At 46.3% G+C, this 25,936-nt stretch overlaps 1 protein-coding gene across 4 annotated transcripts in view; it reads left to right on the plus strand.

The window, feature by feature from the left end:
* The window catches only part of LOC135559087 (EMILIN-3-like), a 77,971-nt gene extending 53,121 nt beyond the window's left edge, over nt 1-24,850 (plus strand). For 2 of the 4 annotated variants that reach the window (XM_064993453.1, XM_064993455.1), the window contains 4 exons: nt 2,092-2,405; nt 2,520-2,842; nt 3,041-3,391; nt 3,661-6,246. In XM_064993453.1, coding sequence (XP_064849525.1) covers nt 2,092-2,405; nt 2,520-2,842; nt 3,041-3,391; nt 3,661-4,797 — 2,125 coding nt within the window. In that variant the 3' untranslated portion in view covers nt 4,798-6,246. Of the gene's footprint in view, nt 1-2,091; nt 2,406-2,519; nt 2,843-3,040; nt 3,392-3,660; nt 6,247-6,428; nt 6,491-22,344 lie in introns of those variants that run through there. The other 2 variants (XR_010458435.1, XM_064993454.1) reach the window with 2 other exon arrangements.
* Nucleotides 24,851-25,936: the final 1,086 nt, after the last annotated feature.

A 25,936-nucleotide genomic window follows, 5' to 3' on the forward strand; every position in this document is an offset into this window, starting at 1 on the left:
GGGAAGAGATGATAGGATGGAAGAGGAAAGTGTAGCGGGGGAGAGAGAGCGAAGGTTGGGACGGCGCGATACCATCCGAGTAGGGGCAGTGTGGGAAGTGTTGGATGAGAGCGAGAGGGAAAAGGATACAAGGTAGTGGTCGGAGACTTGGGGGGGAGTTGCAGTGAGGTTAGTGGAAGAACAGCATCTAGTAAAGATGAGGTCGAGCGTATTGCCTGCCTTGTGAGTAGGGGGGGAAGGTGAGAGGGTGAGGTCAAAAGAGGAGAGGAGTGGAAAGAAGGAGGCAGAGAGGAATGAGTCAAAGGTAGACGTGGGGAGGTTAAAGTCGCCCAGGACTGTGAGAGGTGAGCCGTCCTCAGGAAAGGAGCTTATCAAGGCATCAAGCTCATTGATGAACTCTCCGAGGGAACCTGGAGGGCGATAAATGATAAGAATGTTAAGCTTGAAAGGGCTGGTAACTGTGACAGCATGGAATTCAAAGGAGGCGATAGATAGATGGGTAAGGGGAGAGAGAGAGAATGACCACTTGGGAGAGATGAGGATCCCGGTGCCACCACCCCGCTGACCAGAAGCTCTCGGGGTGTGCGAGAACACATGGGCGGACGAAGAGAGAGCAGTAGGAGTAGCAGTGTTATCTGTGGTGATCCATGTTTCCGTCAGTGCCAGGAAGTCGAGGGACTGGAGGGAGGCATAGGCTGAGATGAACTCTGCCTTGTTGGCCGCAGATCGGCAGTTCCAGAGGCTACCGGAGACCAGGAACTCCACGTGGGTCGTGCGCGCTGGGACCACCAGATTAGGGTGGCCGCGGCCACGCGGTGTGGAGCGTTTGTATGGTCTGTGCAGAGAGGAGAGAACAGGGATAGATAGACACATAGTTAACAGGCTACAGAAGAGGCTACGCTAATGCAAAGGAGATTGGAATGACAAGTGGACTACACGTCTCGAATGTTCAGAAAGTTAAGCTTACGTAGCAAGAATCTTATTGACTAAAATGATTGAAATGATACAGTACTGCTGGAGTAGGCTAGCTGGTAGTGGCTGCGATGTTGACACTACACTAATCAAGTCGTTCCGTCGAGTGTAATAGTTTCTACAGTGCTGCTATTCGGGGCTAGCTGGCTAGCTAGCAGGTTGATTGCGTTACGTTACTTTAAAAGAACGACAATAGCTGGCTAGCTAACCTAGAAAATCGCTCTAGGCTACACAATTGTCTTAGATACAAAGACGGCTATGTAGCTAGCTAGCTACGATCAAACAAAACAAACCGTTGTACTGTAATAGTTACTACAGTGCTGCTATTCGGGGCTAGCTGGCTAGCTACGTTAAAAGAACGACAATAGCTGGCCAGCTAACCTAGAAAATCGCTCTAGGCTACACAATTGTCTTAGATACAAAGACGGCTATGTAGCTAGCTAGCTACGATCAAACAAAACAAACCGTTGTACTGTAATAGTTACTACAGTGCTGCTATTCGGGGGCTAGCTGGCTAGCTACGTTAGAAGAACGACAATAGCTGGCCAGCTAACCTAGAAAATCGCTCTAGACTACACAATTGTCTTAGATACAAAGACGGCTATGTAGCTGGCTAGCTACGATCAAACAAATCAAACCGTTGTACTGTAATGAAGTGAAATGAAAATGTGATACTACCTGTGGAGCGACGCGGAATGTTGACCGGGTAGTTGGAGTTCAATTCGGTAGAGGTTGGCTAGCTGTTGGCTAGCTAGCTAGCAGCATTTCCTACGTTAAGGACGACAAATAGCTGGCTAGCTAACCTCGGAAGAGAGAGAGGAAGAGAGAGAGGAAAGAGAGAGTAGAGATCACTATTCTTCAGTAGAAGAGTAGACACCTTAAGACATAACAGTCTCAGTGAGGTCAATGACCCTTGTAACAATCCTTCATCTGAGAATGCATCATCATCATCATCATCACACTAAAGTGTCTCTTTATCTCCAAATCTACTGTTCATACCCTCCCCAGTATCAATATACAAACCTTGAGCCTTTGATCTACCCTCTTCTCTCCTCCCATCTCATTTTCTAAGATAGTCACTGACCTCTTGTTATCTTCTCTCCTCTCCATCCACTCCAGGTACCGGACCTTCTACAAGCCTAAGTATAAGGTGGGCTATAAGAGAATTACTGCGCTGGAGTGGAGGTGTTGTCCTGGCTACTCTGGGGAGAACTGCTACGATGGACCCACCTCTCTGCCCCCTTTCAAAGGGGGTGCCCCACACCGACCAGGGATCAAGGGGTACCCCCATGGGCACCCCCAACCTCCCCTGATCCAAAAACCTGTTCCTGGTGGGTCTAATCTGGAGCCAGGGAGCCCCTTCCCAAATCAGCCTAATAGCAGACCCATCCCCACTGGACAACTGCCCACCGGGAACGGCAAACCCAACTATGGTGAGTCCAGACAGTGGGTGAAATATTTGCCCATTTATATTTTCAAACTGTGATTCACTTCTCCCTCCCTTGCCCTATGTAATAACGTTTTCTCTTTCTCTCTGGGTCATAAAGTTGGTGGAGACCGTCTCGATCGTATGGAGGAAGACCTGCTTCGTCTGACCCAGGATCTGGACATTCTGAACGGGGTGATGGCCAGCCTAGAAGACCGCCTGCACCTCTCTCTCCGGGAGGACACAAAAAATATGCTGGGCTCCTTGCTCTCCACCATCCCCCGTCTTTCAGACACCTCTGTTGGCTTTGGGGTGATCCCAGACGGGACCCCAGATGGCCTGGAGGGGGGAGAGGGACTCCCTGGGTTCGGAGACCTGGCTGGGAGGGTGACAGAGGTAAAGGATGAGCTCAAAGCCAAAGGACATGTGCTTGAGGAGATACAGGTGGGTGCTACGGTTTTGTTAATGTTATTAGACTGGTTTATGCTAGCTTATGGAAATGTAGCAGATGTCTAAATCAATAATATCACTTTTGCTGATTGGTAACATTCTGACACTGAGATTCTGAGACTGGGCTGTCATTCATTTACAGTGTCAAAGAATTTGAGGTGTTCCTAAAGCCAAACCATTGTCTTTCCTCAGGGCATGGTTCTGGGCCATGAAGGGCAGTTGAAAAAGCTGTTGGAAGCTGCGACTGGCAGGCCCATCACTGGGTCAGTCTCTCCCTCCACCCTGGAGGAGCTGCTGGATGCTAAACTAGCAGGTGTCCGCGCTGACATCCTGGACGGCTTTGAGAGGCGTCTGTCTGGCCTGGAGAACCACTGTGAGGAGAGGATAGGAGAGGTTCAGAGACAGTGCCATAATGAACACATGAACGGCCAGGAGCACATACAGCAGTCTCTGGACGGCAGAGAAACTGGACTGAGAGAGGAGCTGGGTACCCTGCAGGCCCAGATACAGGGACTGACCCTCACTGAGAGCTGCTGTGGACAGGTACCAATGAACTTTGGTGTTTCTCAATGCTACTGGACATGGCATATTTTTATTGAGGCAACAGAAATTCATCAATACTTCAAACAGTAGCTACCACATCAAATGTTATGGGCATACACACCTTGAAAAATGCACTAGGAAAATTGGGTTACAGTTATTCAATGTAAATATGAAATATTATCTGCTAAATGGCTAAAACTTGTATATTACTAAAATATTAGCAAAATGTCTTATTGCTACACTATATGCCTGACATGTGACTGTCCCAGCAGGTGAACAGCCTGTCGCAGAGGATGTTGATGCTGGAGGAGTCAGTGAAGGGCTTAAAAGAGTCCCAGCTGGAGCTTCAGGCTTCTCTCACTGACCAGACCATCCACATTGAGACCCTGATAGAGGCCCGTCTGGAAGACATAGATGCCAGGCTCAATGTTACCGAGTCTGGGGATGTAGGGGTTGGCAAGGTGCCTGGGGGTCTGGATGGCTTCAAGACCCTGCTGAAGGACAAGCTGAAGTCCCTGGAGGAGAGGGTGTTTGTGGCTTTGGAGGAGCTGAGTAACACCACCGCCTCAGCTCTGCTGAAGAGTCAGGTGATGCCCGCCCTGGAGACAGAGATTGAGTCGGTCAGGAGGAGGGTGGAAGGAGACCTGGACTGCATCCAGAGGAAACTCACAGACCTGGAGCTCCTCTGCACCTCCTCCTGCTCCCACGCCACTCCCCCTGGAGGAGGCGCACGGACAGGCCTAGTGGAGGAGTGTGAGGCGGTGGAGAAGAAGGTGTCAGGCCGTCTGGACTCCCATGCTGACCAGCTGGACCGTCTCAATACTACCCTGCAGACCCTTCTGAGCCGCATTGCCCAGGAGGACGAGGAAGGCTCTGTCCAGGGAGAGATCACTCTCCTCAAGATCAAAGTCAACTCAGTCAACCGCACCCTGAAGGGCCTGAGGGACTCTGTTAGCCTGTTCAGTAAGGAAGTGGGCCATGCTAATGCCACGTGGACACACAGGGAGAATCAGCTAGCCACCCAGGTCCAGGGTATCACCCAGCTGGTGGGGCGCCAGGCCTACCTCCTGGGGGCCGGGGAGCACCGACTAGCCCAACTGAAGGGGGAGCTGGTGAGCATGAGGAGGAGACTGGCTGGGGAGCTGCAGGGCTGCCGGAGTACGGCCCTGGGGGTGCAGAGGGAGGTGGAGGAGGTGGATAGTCGAGTGGCCCAGGTGGAGGGACAGTGTGGTGGCCTGGCGGAGCTGGCGGACAACCTGGAGAGGATCAGGACAGAGCTGGAGAGACACTCAGTCTTGCACCTGTCACAGGTCAAAGGAACGATGGCCAGTCACTCTACACAGCTGAAGGGAGAAATGAAAGACTGTGTCGGAAAGGGCTCAGCCAATCAGAGGGGAGACCAGTAACACTTGTGCTACGGAGAAAGACGTATGTCCTCCCATCTTCTGCTGTCCTTCAAATGCTCAAATGGGAAACTTGAGAACAGATTTATTCCTGCATTTTCAGATCAGTGAAGGAGAGGAGATGAGTAGAATAGGCCATTTGAAGCTATTGAAATGCACCCTTGGTTGTATAGTTGGGCAATATTTTCCCTCGAGTTTTTCTTCAAAAGGGGTATTTAGTTTTTTTTTATAGTTTTGTTTTCACATTTTATATTGATATGAACTGACTTTTTAACTTATTTGAAGAAAAGATGACTTCATTGTTATACTGTATTAGACATATTTGTGAAAAATGAACAACAAAAACAAAGCAAATGATATGCCACTGGGCACAGACGTCAATTCAATGTCTATTCCACATTTGTTCAACGTAATTTGATTGAAATGAAGTGGAAACAACGTTGATTCAACCAGTGTGTGCCCAGTGGGTTGGGACTATGGGTTTCTACAATGCAAGTCTACTCTCTGTGTGGACTGTCCTTTAAAAATACTGTATGTCAATATGAAAGGTGCTATACATTTGGTGAACATTCATTTTTTAGTATTTCTCCTTAAAGGTCCCGAACATCATCAAAATGACTGTTGCTTCTACATTGATAAAGTTGGATCATAAAGTCACTGGTCCCCTCCCCCATGTCAAACGCTTGGATTCAGGAGGCAGGACAGATACTCCTTCCTCTATCTCTGGACAGGCATTACCAAGGCTTTACTTCTGGCTTGATGCAACATCACATGAAGCAGGAAGTGTAAAACCCCAACGGTAGTGTCTTATCATATCAACATATTATGTTCTGCCTTAAAACCGACATCACGTGCGCCTACGCCTTGATTTGGTCTTGTTAACAAACCATAAGCCAGTATCTCGCTCAAACAGAACGTATGAAGACATCAGATAGCCGTGGCTGCTTTTCATTTCGGGTGGGCAGGCGGCAGCTTTACCAATGGGGGAGAACATTCGATGAGTCGTGCCAAGATGCTAGTCCTGAATACGGACGCCATCATAGACAGTGGATCTTGCAAGCGCTGACCGTAATGTAAGTATCAGAGTTTGATGTGTCTGACACGGTAGCTGACGTCAAATAATGCAACTGTGGCTGCTTTGACTTGTATATTTTCTATAACACAGCTGAGTCACTGCAGTATAAGGTTTTTATCTTCCATCCCCCAGCCCCCTGCATTTAGTCTTAGAACACACAACTGGCCCCAAGGAATGTTGTCCACAAAAGGAATATAATATTTTGCCCTTTCATTGTGTGGTTGTTGTCTTACAGTTGATGTATCTTGTGTCATTGGGGCGAGTCATGATAATGTATTTTATTTTTATTTTTTGGGGGGGTTATAGTTATTCATTTCAAATCTGCATCAGTTGAGCAATTCACATACACTAAAATTCAAAATAAAACATTGAAGTTTCACAAACTGCACAACCATATGTTGCATATTTCAAATAAAAAACACCCTGTAGAATGAGAAAACAAATAGAAAACACATTGCAGAATGAGTAGATTGCTACATTAACGAATTGATAGAATCATAAAATACAATAACATGCACTACCCATTTAACAAACATTTCCCCTTTCAAAAACATTACAGGCTACGTAGAGAGGCTCCTGGGTCTCTTCTTCAATGAGATCACCTTTGATCCAGCTCCATAGGTGAGGAAGCTGTGCGAGCTGTCCATCGCAGGACACCTGTCTGTCCAGTGTGAGCTGTTGTCTCCCGCTTCAATCTTTAGGGTGACTGAAGACAAGTGGGTGACTGAAGCCTGCTTGATTGAAGTGGGGTATATGTGTTCCTCGCCCCTCCCCATCAATCTCTGGAGTTGTATTTCCTGAATCATAAGTAATTAACTTTCACGGGATATGGTATCACATTTTGTTATAGAAACTTTTTTTAAAGCAGTCGGACAGGAGATGAGTGTTACAAATTACACAAATCAATGGGTCCTGCCTATATCAGGCACATGTAGGGGGCCCCCTGCCTATATCAGGCACACTGTAGGGGGTCCGGGTGCCTATATCAGGCACACTGTAGGGGGCCGGGTGCCTATATCAGGCACACTGTAGGGGGGCCCCCTGCCTATATCAGGCACATGTAGGGGGACCGGGTGTCTATATCAGGCACATGTAGGGGGGCCGGGTGTCTATATCAGGCACATGTAGGGGGGCCGGGTGCCTATATCAGGCACACTGTAGGGGGACCGGGTGCCTATATCAGGCACATGTAGGGGGCCGGGTGCCTATATCAGGCACATGTAGGGGGGCCGGGTGCCTATATCAGGCACATGTAGGGGGCCCCCTGCCTATATCAGGCACATGTAGGGGGGCCGGGTGCCTATATCAGGGACATGTAGGGGGGCCGGGTGTCTATATCAGGCACATGTAGGGGACAGGGTGCCTATATCAGGCACATGTAGGGGGACCGGGTGCCTATATCAGGCACATGTAGGGGGCCGGGTGCCTATATCAGGCACATGTAGGGGGGCCGGGTGTCTATATCAGGCACATGTAGGGGACAGGGTGCCTATATCAGGCACATGTAGGGGGGCCGGGTGCCTATATCAGGCACATGTAGGGGGACCGGGTGCCTATATCAGGCACATGTAGGGGGGCCGGGTGTCTATATCAGGCACATGTAGGGGACAGGGTGCCTATATCAGGCACATGTAGGGGGACCGGGTGCCTATATCAGGCACATGTAGGGGGCCGGGTGCCTATATCAGGCACATGTAGGGGGCCGGGTGCCTATATCAGGCACATGTAGGGGACAGGGTGCCTATATCAGGCACATGTAGGGGACAGGGTGCCTATATCAGGCACATGTAGGGGGACCGGGTGCCTATATCAGGCACATGTAGGGGACAGGGTGCCTATATCAGGCACATGTAGGGGACAGGGTGCCTATATCAGGCACATGTAGGGGGACCGGGTGCCTATATCAGGCACATGTAGGGGGCCGGGTGCCTATATCAGGCACATGTAGGGGGGCCGGGTGCCTATATCAGGCACATGTAGGGGGGCCCCCTGCCTATATCAGGCACATGTAGGGGGACCGGGTGCCTATATCAGGCACATGTAGGGGACCGGGTGCCTATATCAGGCACATGTAGGGGGGCCCCCTGCCTATATCAGGCACATGTAGGGGGGCCGGGTGCCTATATCAGGCACATGTAGGGGGACCGGGTGCCTATATCAGGCACATGTAGGGGGGCCGGGTGCCTATATCAGGCACATGTAGGGGGCCGGGTGCCTATATAAGGCACATGTAGGGGGGTGCCGGCACATGGTGCCTATATCAGGCACATGTAGGGGGGCCCCCTGCCTATATCAGGCACATGTAGGGGGGCCCCCTGCCTATATCAGGCACATGTAGGGGGCCGTGTGCCTGCCTATATCAGGCACATGTAGGGGGGGGCCGGGTGCCTATATCAGGCACATGTAGGGGGGCCGGGTGCCTATATCAGGCACATGTAGGGGGCCGGGTGCCTATATCAGGCACATGTAGGGGGGCCGGGTGCCTATATCAGGCACATGTAGGGGGGCCGGGTGCCTATATCAGGCACATGTAGGGGGGTCGGGTGCCTATATCAGGCACATGTAGGGGGGCCGGGTGCCTATATCAGGCACATGTAGGGGGCCCCCTGCCTATATCAGGCACATGTAGGGGGGCCCCTGGCACTATATCAGGCACATGTAGGGGGGCCGGGTGCCTATATCAGGCACATGTAGGGGGCCCCCCTGCCTATATCAGGCACATGTAGGGGGGCCCCCTGCCTATATCAGGCACACCGTAGGGGGGCCGGGTGCCTATATCAGGCACATGTAGGGGGGCCCCTGCCTATATCAGGCACATGTAGGGGCCGGGTGCCTATATCAGGGGGCCGGGTGCCTATATCAGGCACATGTAGGGGGCCCCCTGCCTATATCAGGCACATGTAGGGGGCCCCCTGCCTATATCAGGCACATGTAGGGGGCCGGGTGCCTATATCAGGCACATGTAGGGGGGGCCGGGTGCCTATATCAGGCACATGTATATCAGGGGGGGGTGCCTATATCAGGCACATGTAGGGGGCCCCTGCCTATATCAGGCACATGTAGGGGGCCGGTGCCTATATCAGGCACATGTAGGGGGGCCGGGTGCCTATATCAGGCACATGTAGGGGGCCGGGTGCCTATATCAGGCACATGTAGGGGGGCCGGGTGCCTATATCAGGCACATGTAGGGGGCCCCTGCCTATATCAGGCACATGTAGGGGGGCCGGGTGCCTATATCAGGCACATGTAGGGGGCCGGGTGCCTATATCAGGCACATGTAGGGGGCCGGGTGCCTATATCAGGCACATGTAGGGGGCCCCCTGCCTATATCAGGCACATGTAGGGGGCCCCCTGCCTATATCAGGCACATCGTAGGGGGGCCGGGTGCCTATATCAGGCACATGTAGGGGGGCCCCTGCCTATATCAGGCACATGTAGGGGGCCGGGTGCCTATATCAGGCACATGTAGGGGGGCCCCTGCCTATATCAGGCACATGTAGGGGGCCGGGTGCCTATATCAGGCACATGTAGGGGGGCCCCTGCCTATATCAGGCACATGTAGGGGGGCCGGGTGCCTATATCAGGCACATGTAGGGGGCCCCCCTGCCTATATCAGGGTGCCTATATCAGGCACATGTAGGGGGGCGGGTGCCTATATCAGGCACATGTAGGGGGCCCCCTGCCTATATCAGGCACATGTAGGGGGCCGGGTGCCTATATCAGGCACATGTAGGGGGCCGGGGTGCCTATATCAGGCACATGTAGGGGGCCGGGTGCCTATATCAGGCACATGTAGGGGGCCATGGGTGCCTATATCAGGCACATGTAGGGGGCCGGGTGCCTATATCAGGCACATGTAGGGGGCCCCTGCCTATATCAGGCACATGTAGGGGGGCCCCCTGCCTATATCAGGCACATGTAGGCACATGGGGGGGCCCCTGCCTATATCAGGCACATGTAGGGGGGGCCGGGTGCCTATATCAGGCACATGTAGGGGGGCCGGGTGCCTATATCAGGCACATGTAGGGGGGCCCCCTGCCTATATCAGGCACATGTAGGGGGGCCGGGTGCCTATATCAGGCACATGTAGGGGGCCCCCTGCCTATATCAGGCACATGTAGGGGGGCCGGGTGCCTATATCAGGCACATGTAGGGGGCCCGGGTGCCTATATCAGGCACATGTAGGGGGGCCCCTGCCTATATCAGGCACATGTAGGGGGGCCCCCTGCCTATATCAGGCACATGTAGGGGGGCCGGGTGCCTATATCAGGCACACTGTAGGGGGCCCCACATGCCTATATCAGGCACATGTAGGGGGGCGGGTGCCTATATCAGGCACATGTAGGGGGGCCCCTGCCTATATCAGGCACATGTAGGGGGCACATGGGTGCCTATATCAGGCACATGTAGGGGGGCCGGGTGCCTATATCAGGCACATGTAGGGGGGCCGGGTGCCTATATCAGGCACATGTAGGGGGCCGGGTGCCTATATCAGGCACATGTAGGGGGGCCCCCTGCCTATATCAGGCACATGTAGGGGGGCCGGGTGCCTATATCAGGCACATGTAGGGGGGCCGGGTGCCTATATCAGGCACATGTAGGGGGCCCCTGCCTATATCAGGCACATGTAGGGGGCCGGGTGCCTATATCAGGCACATGTAGGGGGACCGGGTGTCTATATCAGGCACATGTAGGGGGGCGGGTGCCTATATCAGGCACATGTAGGGGGGCCGGTGCCTATATCAGGCACATGTAGGGGGACCGGGTGCCTATATCAGGCACATGTAGGGGGCCGGGTGCCTATATCAGGCACATGTAGGGGGGCCGGGTGCCTATATCAGGCACATGTAGGGGGCCCATGGGGGTGCCTATATCAGGCACATGTAGGGGGCCGGGTGCTATATCAGGCACATGTAGGGGGCCGGGTGCCTATATCAGGCACATGTAGGGGGCCGGGTGCCTATATCAGGCACATGTAGGGGGCCGGGTGCCTATATCAGGCACATGTAGGGGGCCTGGGTGCCTATATCAGGCACATGTAGGGGGATCGGTTCGGGTGCCTATAGATATCAGGCACATGTAGGGGGGCCCCCTGCCTATATCAGGCACATGTAGGGGGCCGGGTGCCTATATCAGGCACATGTAGGGGGGCCCCTGCCTATATCAGGCACATGTAGGGGGCCCCTGCCTATATCAGGCACATGTAGGGGGGCCCCTGCCTATATCAGGCACATGTTTTGGTAGGGGGATCGGGTGCCTATATCAGGCACATGTTTTGGGGGGACCGGGTGCATATATCAGGCACATGTAGGGGTTCCCCCTGCCTATATTAGTATGCAGGCACATGTAGGGGGCCTAGGGTGCCTATATCAGGCACAGTGTTTTGGTAGGGGGGCTTACTAGGGTGCCTATATCAGGCACATGTTTTGGTAGGGGGATCGGCCCCTGCCTATATCAGGCACATGTAGGGGGTTCTTACTAGGGTGCCTATATCAGGCAATGTTTTGGTAGTAGGGTCCAGATCGGTTCTTACTAGGGTGCCTAATATCAGGCACAAGTGTTTTGGTAGGCCTGGTCCAGATCGGTTCTTATATCAGGCACATGTTTTGGGGGGCCTGGGTGCCTATATCAGGCACTTGTTTTGGTAGTAGCCTGGTCCAGATCGGTTCTTACTAGGGTGCCATATATCAGGCACAGTGTTTTGGTAGGGTGTTTTGGTAGTAGCCAGATCGGTTCTTACTAGGGAGTGCCTATATTAGGCAATGTTTTGGTAGTAGCCTGGGATCAGTTCTTACTAGGGAGTTGACATAATATTAGTATGCTGAAGTGTTTTGGTAGTAGCCTGGTCCAGATCGGTTCTTACTAGGGAGTTGACATAATATTAGTATGCTGAGGTTTTGGTATAGCCTGGTCCAGATCGGTTCTTACTAGGGAGTTGACATAATATTATATGCTGGCACATTTGTAGTAGCCTGGTCCAGATCGGTTCTTACTAGGGAGTTGACATAATATTAGTATGCTGAGGCCTGGTCCAGATCGGTTCTTACTAGGGAGTTGACATAATATTAGTATGCTGAAGTGTTTTGGTAGTAGCCTATCGTTCTTAGGCATAATATTAGTATGCTGATGTCCAGATCGGTTCTTACTAGGGAGTTGAGTATGCTGAAGTGGGTAGTAGCCTGGTCCAGATCAGTTCTTACTAGGGAGTGACATAATATTAGTATGCTGAAGTGTTTTGGTAGTAGCCCCCTCCTAGATCAGGCACACGTAGGGGGCCGGGTGACATAATATTAGTATGCTGAAGTGTTTTGGTAGTAGCCTGGTCCAGATCAGGCACATAATATTAGTATGCTGAAGTGTTTTGGTAGTAGCCTGGTCCAGATCAGTTCTTACTAGGGAGTTGACATAATATTAGTATGCTGAAGTGTTTTGGTGCCTGGTATTACAGGCACATAATATTAGTATGCTGAAGTGTTTTGGTAGTAGCCTGGTCCAGATCAGTTCTTACTAGGGAGTTGACATAATATTAGTATGCACCCTGCTTATAGGGAGTTGACAGTATGCAAGTGTTTTGGTAGTAGCCTGGTCCAGATCAGTTCTTACTAGGGAGTTGACATAATATTAGTATGCTGAAGTGTTTTGGTAGTAGCCTGGTCCAGATCATTCTTACTAGGGAGTTGACATAATATTAGTATGCTGAAGTGTTTTGGTAGTAGCCTGGTAGGGCTTACTAGGGAGTTGACATAATATTAGTATGCTGGTGCCAGATCAGTTCTTATAGGGAGTTGACATAATATTGTATGCTGAAGTGTTTTGGTAGTAGCCTGGTCCAGATCGGTTCTTACTAGGGAGGCACTGAAGTGTTTTGGTAGTAGCCTGGTCCAGCCTTACTAGGGATCAGGCAGTATGCTGAAGTGTTTTGGTAGGCCTGGTCCAGATCAGTTCTTACTAGGGTGACATAATATTAGTATGCTGAAGTGTTTTGGTAGTAGCCTGGTCCAGATCAGTTCTTACTAGGGAGTTGACATAATATTAGTATGCTGAAGTGTTTTGGTAGTAGCCTGGGTGGTTCTTACTAGGGATCAGGCTGAAGTGTTTTGGTAGTAGCCTGGTCCAGATCAGTTCTTACTAGGGAGTTGACATAATATTAGTATGCTGAAGTGTTTTGGTAGTAGCCTGGTCCAGATCAGGTTCTTACTAGGGAGTTGACATAATATCAGGCATATGCTGAAGTGTTTTGGTAGTAGCCCCAGATGCCTTATCAGGCACATAATATTAGTAGCTGGTGTTTTGGTAGTAGCCTGGTCCAGATCAGTTCTTACACTTGACATAATATTAGTATGGGGTTTTGGTAGTAGCCTGGTGATCCTTATATTGACATAATATTAGTATGCTGAAGTGTTTTGGTAGTAGCCTGGTCCAGATCAGTTCTTACTAGGGAGTTGACATAATATTAGTATGCTGAAGTGTTTTGGTAGTAGCCTAAATCAGGCACATGTAGCTGAAGTGTTTTGGTAGTAGCCTGGTCCAGATCAGTTCTTATCAGGCATAATATTAGTATGCTGAAGTGTTTTGGTAGTAGCCTGGTCCAGATCGGTTCTTACTAGGGAGTTGACATAATATTAGTATGCTGAAGTGTTTTGGTAGTAGCCTGTCCAGATCAGTTCTTACTAGGGAGTTGACATAATATTAGTATGCTGAAGTGTTTTGGTAGTAGCCTGGTCCATATTAGTTCTTACTAGGGAGTTGACATAATATTAGTATGCTGAAGTGTTTTGGTAGTAGCCTGGTCCAGATCAGTTCTTACTAGGGAGTTGACATAATATTAGTATGCTGAAGTGTTTTGGTAGTAGCCTGGTCCAGATCAGTTCGGAGTTGACATAATATTAGTATGCAGTGTTTTGGTAGTAGCCTGGTCCAGTCTTATATTGACAGTATGCTGAAGTGTTTTGGTAGTAGCCTGGGATCGGTTCCTGGGTGCCATAATATCAGGCAATGTTTTGGTAGTAGCCTGGTCCAGATCAGTTCTTACTAGGGAGTTGACATAATATTAGTATGCTGAAGTGTTTTGGTAGTAGCCTGGTCCAGATGCCTTACTAGGGAGTTGACATAATATTAGTATGCTGAAGTGTTTTGGTAGTAGCCTGGTCCAGATCGGTTCTTACTAGGGAGTTGACATAATATTAGTATGCTGAAGTGTTTTGGTAGTAGCCTGGTCCAGATCAGTTCTTATGCACATGAATGCTGAAGTGTTTTGGTAGTAGCCTGGTCCAGATGTTCTTACTAGGGAGTTGACATAATATTAGTATGCTGAAGTGTTTTGGTAGTAGCCTGGTCCAGATCCTTACTAGGGAGTTGACATATCAGGTTCTTACTAGGGAGTTGACATAATATTAGTATGCTGAAGTGTTTTGGTAGTAGCCTGGTCCAGATCAGGCTTACTAATATTAGTATGCACAGTGTTTTGGTAGTAGCCTGGTCCAGATCAGTTCTTACTAGGGAGTGACATAATATTAGTATGCTGAAGTGTTTTGGTAGTAGCCTGGTCCAGATCAGTTCTTACTCAGGACATATTAGTATGCTGAAGTGTTTTGGTAGTAGCCTGGTCCAGATCGTTCTTACTATCAGGACATAATATTAGTATGCTGAAGTGTTTTGGTAGTGCCTGGTCCAGATCAGGCTTACTAGGGAGTTGACATAATATTAGTATGCTGAAGTGTTTTGGTAGTAGCCTGGTCCAGATCAGTTCTTACTATTGACATAATATTAGGCTGAAGTGTTTTGGTAGTAGCCTGGTCCAGATCCTTACTAGGGAGTTGACATAATATTAGTATGCTGAAGTGTTTTGGTAGTAGCCTGGTCCAGATCGGTTCTTACTCAGTTGACATAATATTAGTATGCTGAAGTGTTTTGGTAGTAGCCTGGTCCAGCAGTTCTTACTAAGTTGACATATATTAGTATGCTGAAGTGTTTTGGTAGTAGCCTGGTCCAGATCAGTTCTTACTAGGCACATAATATTAGTATGCTGAAGTGTTTTGCCTGGTCCAGATCAGTTCTTACTTTGACATAATATTAGGCTGAATGTTTTGGTAGTAGCCTGGTCCAGATCCTTACTAGGGTGACATAATATTAGTATGCTGAAGTGTTTTGGTAGTCAGATCGCACTAGGGAGTTGACATAATATTAGTATGCTGAAGTGTTTTGGTAGTAGCCTGGTCCAGATCATCTTAGGCAGTTGACATAATATTAGTATGGGTGTTTTGGTAGTAGCCTGGTGCAGTTCTTACTATCAGTTGACATAATATTATATGCTAGTGTTTTGGTAGTAGCCTGGTCCAGATGCCTTACTAGGGAGTTGACATAATATTAGTATGCTGAAGTGTTTTGGTAGTAGCCTGGTAGGGAGTTGACATAATATCAGTATGCTGAAGTGTTTTGGTAGTAGGGAGTTGACATAATATTAGTATGCTGAAGTGTTTTGGTAGTAGCCTGGTCCACTATCAGTATGCTGAAGTGTTTTGGTAGGGGGATCCTTACTAGGGTGACATAATATTAGTATGCTGAAGTGTTTTGGTAGTAGCCTGGTCCAGATCAGTTCTTACTAGGGAGTTGACATAATATTAGTATGCTGGGTGTTTTGGTAGTAGCCTGGTCCAGATCAGTTCTTACTAGGGAGTTGACATAATATTAGTATGCTGAAGTGTTTTGGTAGTAGCCTGGTCCAGATATCTTAGGGAGTTGACATAATATTAGTATGCTGAAGTGTTTTGGTAGTAGCCTGGTCCAGATCAGTTCTTAGGCATAATATTAGTATGCTGAAGTGTTTTGGTAGTAGCCTGGTCCAGATCAGTTCTTACTAGGGAGTTGACATAATATTAGTATGCTGAAGTGTTTTGGTATCCTGGTCCAGATCAGTTCTTACACATAATATTAGTATGCTGAAGTGTTTTGGTAGTAGCCTGGTGATCCTACTATCAGGCACATATTAGTATGCTGAAGTGTTTTGGTAGTAGCCTGGTCCAGATATTCAGGCAGTTGACATAATATTAGTATGCTGAAGTGTTTTGGTAGTAGCCTGGTCCAGATCCTTACTATTGACAGGTATGCTGAAGTGTTTTGGGGCCTGGTCAGATCGGTTCTTACTAGTTGACATATATTAGTATGCTGAAGTGTTTTGGTAGTAGCCTGGTCCTTACTAGCATAATATTAGTATGCTGAAGTGTTTTGGTATATCAGGACATAATATTAGTATGCTGAAGTGTTTTGGTAGTAGCCTGGTCCAGATCAGTTCTTACTAGGAGTTGACATAATATTAGTATGCTGAAGTGTTTTGGTAGTAGCCTGGTCCATCAGTTCTTACTAGGCAGTTGACATAATATTAGTATGCTGAAGGTTTTGGTAGTAGCCTGGTCCAGATCAGTTCTTACTAGGGAGTTGACATAATATTAGTATGCTGAAGTGTTTTGGTAGGGGATCAGTTCTTACTAGGGAGTTGACATAATATTAGTATGCAAGTGTTTTGGTAGTAGCCTGGTCCAGTGTAATATTGGCACATGTAGTAGGGTCCAGATCGGGTTCCTATATCAGGCAAGTGTTTTGGTAGTAGGGTCCAGATCGGTTCTTACTAGGGTTGACATAATATTAGTATGCTGAAGTGTTTTGGTAGTAGCCTGGTCCAGATCAGTTCTTACTGCCATAATATTAGGCACATGTTTTGGTAGTAGCCTGGTCCAGATCAGTTCTTACTAGGGAGTTGACATAATATTAGTATGCTGAAGTGTTTTGGTAGTAGCCTGGTCCAGATCAGTTCTTACTAGGGAGTTGACATAATATTAGTATGCTGAAGTGTTTTGGTAGTAGCCTGGTCCAGATCCTTACTAGGGAGTTGACATAATATTAGGCTGAAGTGTTTTGGTAGTAGCCTGGTCCAGGTTCGGTGCCTATATCAGGGGAGTTGACATAATATTAGTATGCTGAAGTGTTTTGGTAGTAGCCTGGTCCTATATCAGGCACATACTAGGGTTTTGGTAGTAGCCTGGTCCAGATGTTCTTACCATAATATTAGTATGCTGAAGTGTTTTGGTAGGCCTGGTCCAGATCAGCCTAGGGTGCCTGAAGTATCAGGCACTTACTAGGGGGTTGACATAATATTAGTATGCTGAAGTGTTTTGGTAGTAGCCTGGTCCAGATCAGGCACATAATATTAGTATGCTAGGGGTAGTTGCCATAATATCAGTATGCACATGTTTTGGTAGTAGGGTCCAGATCCGGGAGTGACATATATTAGGCAAGTGTTTTGGTAGTAGCCTGGTCCAGATCCTTATCAGTTGCACATATTAGTATGCTGAAGTGTTTTGGTAGTAGCCTGGTCCAGATCCTTACTATCAGTTGACATAATATTAGTATGCTGAAGTGTTTTGGTAGTAGCCTGGTCCAGATCAGTTCTTACATAATATTAGTATGGGGGCCTGGTCCAGATGCCTATACATATCAGTATGCTGAATGTTTTGGTAGTAGCCTGGTCCAGATCAGTTCTTACTAGGGAGTTGACATAATATTAGTATGCTGAAGTGTTTTGGTAGTAGCCTGGTCCAGATCAGGCTTACTAGGGAGTTGACATAATATTAGTATGTAAGTGTTTTGGTAAGCCTTATGTCTCTACATAATATTAGTATGCTGATTTTTGGTTCTCAGATCAGTTCTTACTAGGGAGTTGACATAATATTAGTATGCTGAAGTGTTTTGGTTAGCTATCAGTTCTTACTAGCTGAAGTGTTTTGGTAGTAGCCTGGTCCATCAGTTCTTACTAGGGAGTTGACATAATATTAGTATGCTGAAGTGTTTTGGTAGTAGCCTGATCTTTACATAGTAGCCTGGTCCAGATCCTTATAGGGAGTTGACATAATATTAGTTGTCATTTATAATGCTAAGTGTTTTGGTAGTAGCCTGGTCCAGATCAATTGTTACAGGGAGTACATAATATTAGTATGCTGAAGTGTTTTGGTAGTAGCCTGGTCCAGATCTTCTTACTAGGGAGTTGACATAATATTTAGCTGAAGTGTTTTGGTAGTAGCCTGGTCCAGATGTTCTTACTAGGGAGTTGTTATTGGCTGAAGTGTTTTGGTAGTAGCCTGGTCCAGATCAGTTCTTACTAGATGTCATGAGTATGTATGCTGAAGTGTTTTGGTAGTAGCCTGGTCAGATCTGTTCTTACTAGGGAGTTGACATAATATTAGTATGTGATGTTTTGGTAGTAGCCTGGTCAGAAGTTCTTACTAGGCATAATATTAGTATGCTTTGGTCCAGATTGGTTCTTACTTTTTAGTATGCTGAAGTGTTTTGGTAGTAGCCTGGTCCAGATGGTTCTTACTCATAATATTAGTATGCTGAAGTGTTTTGGTAGTAGCCTGGTCCAGATCACTAGGGAGTTGACATAATATTAGTATGCTGAAGTGTTTTGGTAGTAGCCTGGTCCAGATCAGTTCTTACTAGGGAGTTGACATAATATTAGTATGCTGAAGTGGTGACATAATATTAGTATGCTGAAGTGTTTTGGTAGTAGCCTGGTCCAGATCAGTTCTTACTAGGGAGTTGACATAATATTAGTATGCTGAAGTGTTTTGGTAGTAGCCTGGTCCAGATCAGTTCTTACTAGGGAGTTGACATAATATTAGTATGCTGAAGTGTTTTGGTAGTAGCCTGGTCCAGATCAGTTCTTACTAGGGAGTTGACATAATATTAGTATGCTGAAGTGTTTTGGTAGTAGCCTGGTCCAGATCAGTTCTTACTAGGGAGTTGACATAATATTAGTATGCTGAAGTGTTTTGGTAGTAGCCTGGTCCAGATCAGTTCTTACTAGGGAGTTGACATAATATTAGTATGCTGAAGTGTTTTGGTAGTAGCCTGGTCCAGATCAGTTCTTACTAGGGAGTTGACATAATATTAGTATGCTGAAGTGTTTTGGTAGTAGCCTGGTCCAGATCAGTTCTTACTAGGGAGTTGACATAATATTAGTATGCTAAGTGTTTTGGTATGCTGGTCCAGTGTTTTGGTAGTAGCCTGGTCCAGATAAGTTCTTAGTTTGACATAATATTTACTAGGGGTAGTTGACATAATATTAGTATGCTGAAGTGTTTTGGTAGTAGCCTGGTCCAGATCAGTTCTTACTAGGGAGTTGACATAATATTAGTATGCTGAAGTGTTTTGGTAGTAGCCTGGTCCAGATCAGTTCTTACTAGGGAGTTGACATAATATTAGTATGCTGAAGTGTTTTGGTAGTAGCCTGGTCCAGATCGGTTCTTACTAGGGAGTTGACATAATATTAGTATGCTGAAGTGTTTTGGTAGTAGCCTGGTCCAGATCAGTTCTTACTAGGGGTAGTTGACATAATATTAGTATGCTGAAGTGTTTTGGTAGTAGCCTGGTCCAGATCAGTTCTTACTAGGGAGTTGACATAATATTAGTATGCTGAAGTGTTTTGGTAGTAGCCTGGTCCAGATCAGTTCTTACTAGGGAGTTGACATAATATTAGTATGCTGAAGTGTTTTGGTAGTAGCCTGGTCCAGATCAGTTCTTACTAGGGAGTTGACATAATATTAGTATGCTGAAGTGTTTTGGTAGTAGCCTGGTCCAGATCAGTTCTTACTAGGGAGTTGACATAATATTAGTATGCTGAAGTGTTTTGGTAGTAGCCTGGTCCAGATCAGTTCTTACTAGGGAGTTGACATAATATTAGTATGCTGAAGTGTTTTGGTAGTAGCCTGGTCCAGATCAGTTCTTACTAGGGAGTTGACATAATATTAGTATGCTGAAGTGTTTTGGTAGTAGCCTGGTCCAGATCAGTTCTTACTAGGGAGTTGACATAATATTAGTATGCTGAAGTGTTTTGGTAGTAGCCTGGTCCAGATCAGTTCTTACTAGGGAGTTGACATAATATTAGTATGCTGAAGTGTTTTGGTAGTAGCCTGGTCCAGATCAGTTCTTACTAGGGAGTTGACATAATATTAGTATGCTGAAGTGTTTTGGTAGTAGCCTGGTCCAGATCAGTTCTTACTAGGGAGTTGACATAATATTAGTATGCTGAAGTGTTTTGGTAGTAGCCTGGTCCAGATCAGTTCTTACTAGGGAGTTGACATAATATTAGTATGCTGAAGTGTTTTGGTAGTAGCCTGGTCCAGATCAGTTCTTACTAGGGAGTTGACATAATATTAGTATGCTGAAGTGTTTTGGTAGTAGCCTGGTCCAGATCAGTTCTTACTAGGGAGTTGACATAATATTAGTATGCTGAAGTGTTTTGGTAGTAGCCTGGTCCAGATCAGTTCTTACTAGGGAGTTGACATAATATTAGTATGCTGAAGTGTTTTGGTAGTAGCCTGGTCCAGATCAGTTCTTACTAGGGAGTTGACATAATATTAGTATGCTGAAGTGTTTTGGTAGTAGCCTGGTCCAGATCAGTTCTTACTAGGGAGTTGACATAATATTAGTATGCTGAAGTGTTTTGGTAGTAGCCTGGTCCAGATTGGTTCTTACTAGGGAGTTGACATAATATTAGTATGCTGAAGTGTTTTGGTAGTAGCCTGGTCCAGATCAGTTCTTACTAGGGAGTTGACATAATATTAGTATGCTGAAGTGTTTTGGTAGTAGCCTGGTCCAGATCAGTTCTTACTAGGGAGTTGACATAATATTAGTATGCTGAAGTGTTTTGGTAGTAGCCTGGTCCAGATCAGTTCTTACTAGGGAGTTGACATAATATTAGTATGCTGAAGTGTTTTGGTAGTAGATCCTGGTCATAATATTAGTATGCAGATCCAGTTCTTACTAGGGAGTTGACATAATATTAGTATGCTGAAGTGTTTTGGTAGTAGCCTGGTCCAGATCAGTTCTTACTAGGGAGTTGACATAATAGCAAAAACAGACTGGCACTTGTAAAAGAAAGAAAGAAGAAAATCTAATGTTTCTAATGTAATGTTTTGATGCAGTTCGAAGATTAACCAGCAGGAGGCATCAAATCCTCTGATAACAGAGATTTTATGGTTTGTTCTTTAGTATTTCAGTGGTATTTCCAAAACAAAGGGACAGTCAGGGACTAATCTCCCCCATTTCACAGAAGAAGACCATTTTTCCATGTCAGGTGGACTAGAGAGTAAACGGAGGGATAGGATTTGATTCAGTGCATGAGAGCTGCACTGTCGGCAGGTTTACTGCATCAGCACATATCACAGACCACTAGTTCGAAGTCACCAAAGATTAACTGTCAATCCTTGTTTTAAAGAATGGTTAGAAGTTGCCAAGATATTACAATGAGAACCAAAGATTAACTGTGAGTCCTTATTTTGGTGGAGTGAGAGAATTTCAATGTCTTTAGGTAACCTTTATTTAAGGATGCAGTCAGAGAAAGGATGGGCAGGCTACAGCTCTGACCACGATCTTCCTCTTCTCCTTCCTCCTCCCCCCTCTTTCTAGCCCTTTTCTGAACCAATCCCCACCCGCCAAAACTACACTATTAGAAAAACAATGTCCTAGTGTATAATCTAGAACCTAAGAGTTATTCAGCTGTTCCCATAGAATAACCATTTGAAGAACCCTTTTGGGTTCCATGTAGAACCCTTTCCACAGAGTTCTACAAGGATCCAAAAGGATTATGCTATGGGAACAGCCTAGCAAACCTTTTTTTCAATAATTTCATGCGATATCTTCTACTGCATGACAAGGGGAAAGCATTTGTCATACCAAACTATTCAATAATTCTGATTCTAAAGCTGATGGACAAATCCTCACATTATTCCTTATTTAAAATGAGTGAGGAACTAATCATGTGAAAGTGTTACAGTACGTAGCTGGATGAGGTTTAGTAGTTCCATGACACCAGATAACCCTCAGCGAAACAATTCTAAACTCTTGTTCGTTAAGGTAGCATCTTTAGTGATTTAAGACCTTTTTGTTTATCTTTTCTAAAATACAATACACAATAATATTGGACAATACAATTGGCCATTTATATGATATGCAATTTTTGTATTGAATTTAAATCTATTAGCAGATGAACCATTTAAACTTGTTTGAAAACACTGAAATAAATTAAAGAGGTTTTTAAGGCTTGCCAATTAGTCAGTGCTTACCTCTGCAACAGGTCACCTACCAGATTATCCAATATATTTCCTGTGTAATAACAGAGGTTAGCTATACCAAGGCTGAGCAGCTCTGGGCCCTTCATTTGGACTGGCCCAGAATGGATCAGAATGGGTCAGATCATGGCTCTGCTAGGACAGAGAGGAACCTGGCAAGACAAGGGCCTTGAAGCACAGCGACTCACCTGGCGAAGCTTTGGTTTTACAACATACTAACACAAGATCAGTGAGAACATCAACCTAAACCCAAGTGTCCCCAGTCCGAGAACTCCAGGGCTGCAGCACTGTAAAGACCAACCAATGTCACTGACAGGCCAGAGAATACTGCATGTTCACTTTGTTTCCCAGGTCTAAGTCACTCTCTGGTTCAAGGCAAAGGAAGAGAACCAGTGGCTACAGGCCTCAAGAGCTGGGGTGGGGTTTACCCAGATCTGACACCAGGGGGCTTCAAACCCAGGCCTTCAGGTCAGTACCACCACACGTTGTATTCCACCTCTTCCATCAGGCTTGTAAACCTTTCGACTTGTATTGGAACATTCTGGCCTACAAACTCAGCCTAGACATTCTGAGCAGGTCTCAGTGCTTGAAAACAAACCATCTTTTCATGCAAAAACAACAGTCTCTTGTGGATGGCCCCTGGCATTGACAGGCTCCGCCATTTCAATAAAACACACTCGGAGAGGAAGACTTTAGAAACTAGCACCTCCAAATTGGCTACAATAGGTAAACACGTGCTCCAGGTTGGGTGATGTTAAAAAGAGGAAGGTTGGATGAACCAATAAGAGGGTACTTCCTGGAGCTATCTAAATACAGATTGGTTTCCATGTAGCACGTAATTAGTGACTCTCCCAATCTGAGGTCTAGCAGATCAGCATCACTGATCACAGATCAGGAAATTGAAGTTGCTTAGTGGGAGGAAGTGACATCAAGCACATTCAGATTAGGCATCTCCTTCCACAATGTCGGTTCAGCAGATTAATAAACATCCCAATTCAACCCATTGACCCTAATCTCTATGTATTTCCGTAAATCTGACAGGATTGGAAAGGTTTAAGCAATATGGCAGACAATCCAACTAGCAAATTAAAAGGCATGGTGGAGCTGTTACCATTTTGGTTATATTTATACAATTCTTTCAGATCTAAGTGTATAGAGTTTTGGGCTAGCAGTTGATTTTGGACATCCTTTCACATAGTCTGGACTCTTCCACTAAATTTCAGTGCTTCTAAGACAGGCTGTCTCACAGCAAGTCTCCTCATCATCACAATATCAACCACAACAAAATCCATCACAGGAACTATTCCATAAAATAGTAAATAAATATTATCATGGGACCTGAAAATGAACGGTTATTTCAACTGTTGTCTTTTTCCCATGTGATACATCTGAAGAAAGTCAATGTTTCAACATGGTGATGTGTGTGAAATGAAGTAGCTGTATATGGAGGCTAAGGGAACTGCTCCGGGTGTCGTAGGTGTGGAGTTAGACGCAGGAAACAGAGAGTGCAAAGATGAAGCCAGTGACTGATGTGGTGTTCTCCTCAATGCCATCGGAAGAATCCCGGAACATATTCCAGTCTGTGATAGCAAAACAGTCCTGCAGTTTAGCATCTGCTTCATCTGGCCACTTTTTTTATTGATCTAGTCACTGGTGCTTCCTGCTTTATTTTTGCTTGTAAGCAGGAATCAGAAGGATATAGTTACGGTCAGATTTGCCAAATGGAGGGCGAGGGAGAGCTTTGTACACCTCTCTGTGTGTGGAGTATAGGTGGTCCAGAGTTTTTTCCCTCTGGTTGCACATTTAACATGCTGATAGAAATGAGGTAAAACGGTTTTAAGTTTCCCTGCATTAAAGTCCCCGGCCACTAGGAGCACCGCCTCTGGATGAGCGTTTTCCTGTTTCATTATGGTCGTATACAGCTCATTGAATGTGGCCCTACTGCCAGCGTTGGTTTGTGGTGACAAATAGACAGCTACGAAGAATATAGATGAAAAATAGTGTGGGCTACAGCTTATCATGAGATAGTCTACCTCAGGTGAGCAAAACCTCAAGACTTCCTTAGATTTCGTGCACCAGCTGTTGTTTACAAATATACACAGACCGCCAACCCTATCTTTCCAGAGGCAGCCGTTCTATCCTGCCCGCCAGGTCTATGTTATTCATGTCGTCGTTCAGCCAAGACTCGGTGAAACAGTTTTTAAAGAGATGGGTGGGGCTAAAGCTTAACAGGGTGTGAACGATGATAAATGGGTGTAGAGAAGGAAGAGATCTCCAGTAAGTGTACAAAAACATTCACAGGCAATTTTCTCAAAAGTGGGGTTTATAAGTTGATCAACTTTCAAAGCAAAACTACTTTGACATTGTTCCTCAATTGCAGGGTATTATATACCATTTCTAGCTCTGAGTCTTTAGTTTTGTCCAATGTAAAAAAAACTATTTCAAATTTTGCTACATGAGCCGAATCGAGGTGGTCGGTCACATATGGTGTTTAGTTTAGGCTGCTATGGTGTCCACTTTGAATCAGGTCCAAATGTAGCATGCCATGGGTCTAGCTGTTATCCCAGTCTAAATATAGCCCAGAATGTCCTGTTGATGCTGGGTGATGAGGGGTGCTGTGAGTCCCCTGCACATGACACAGAGGAGCCCACTGTCTCTGAGGGAAACCCACGGCACGAGGTGCAGCACGTATCACCGGCACATACACATACTGCACGGACACACGCTGCACAGGCACACACACATGCTGCACGGACACACGCTGCACAGGCACACACACATGCTGCATGGACACACACTGCACAGGCACGCACACATGCTGCACGGACACACGCTGCACAGGCACACACATGCTGCATGGACACACACTGCACAGGCACACACACATGCTGCATGGACACACACTGCACAGGCACACACACATGCTGCAAAGGCACACACATACACACACCACAAATGCACACACACGCTGCAAAGGCACACACCCATTGCATACACATACACACACACACCCATTTGCTGCACACAAAACACTCTGCTCACAGAGCAGTGACCTAGCTGCACTTCTTAGATTAGAAAATAATTAATTGGTGTAATTAATAGGATGAAAGCTCCACCTAGCACTATGGTAGAGTACTGTTCCATCCCAAATCTACCCCTAAAGGTTACATCAATTTATGCGCAACTGCTGTATTGTTATGGCAACCCTTTATCGTCCATGTCTCAATAACCAATCAGACTGCTGTATTGTATGCCTGTGTATTGTTATGGCAACCCTGTATCAATGCACATCAATGTCTCAATAACCAACCAGACTGCTGTATTGTATGCCTGTGTATTGTTATGGCAACCCTGTATCATCCATGTCTCAATAACCAATCAGACTGCTGTATTGTATGCCTGTGTATTGTTATGGCAACCCTGTATCAATGCACATCAATGTCTCAATAACCAACCAGACTGCTGTATTGTATGCCTGTGTATTGTTATGGCAACCCTGTATCATCCATGTCTCAATAACCAATCAGACTGCTGTACTTTATTGTTCAGACCAAATCCGATCATATTATGACAAATTATTTGATGAATCAAATATATTGTTGCCATGCTGACAATACTGTATGTATATTATGTATTGGTCACTTATACGCTACTATAATTTAAAATGTAATATTATTTAAAGACAAATAGGATGCCTTACATTTAGTACTTATTTTGTCAGAGGTTAAGTCCAACAAGCTGTGGTCTGTAGGTACCTACCACCCTCTGCTGGTCACAAGGACAGATTGCAGTTGCATTCAAGGTGAGCGTCGATATCACAGGTATCTACGTCTGAAAATCAACTGAAAAACTAAAAAGTAAATGTATTACTACTTGTCATAAATTATGGAAAATCTACAATGTGTGTATACATGTGAAGATTAAAGTTTTTGCGCCAGCACAG

Source organism: Oncorhynchus masou, chromosome 17, assembly GCF_036934945.1.
Source record: "Oncorhynchus masou masou isolate Uvic2021 chromosome 17, UVic_Omas_1.1, whole genome shotgun sequence".
In the NCBI taxonomy this organism is placed as follows: Eukaryota; Metazoa; Chordata; class Actinopteri; order Salmoniformes; family Salmonidae; genus Oncorhynchus; species Oncorhynchus masou.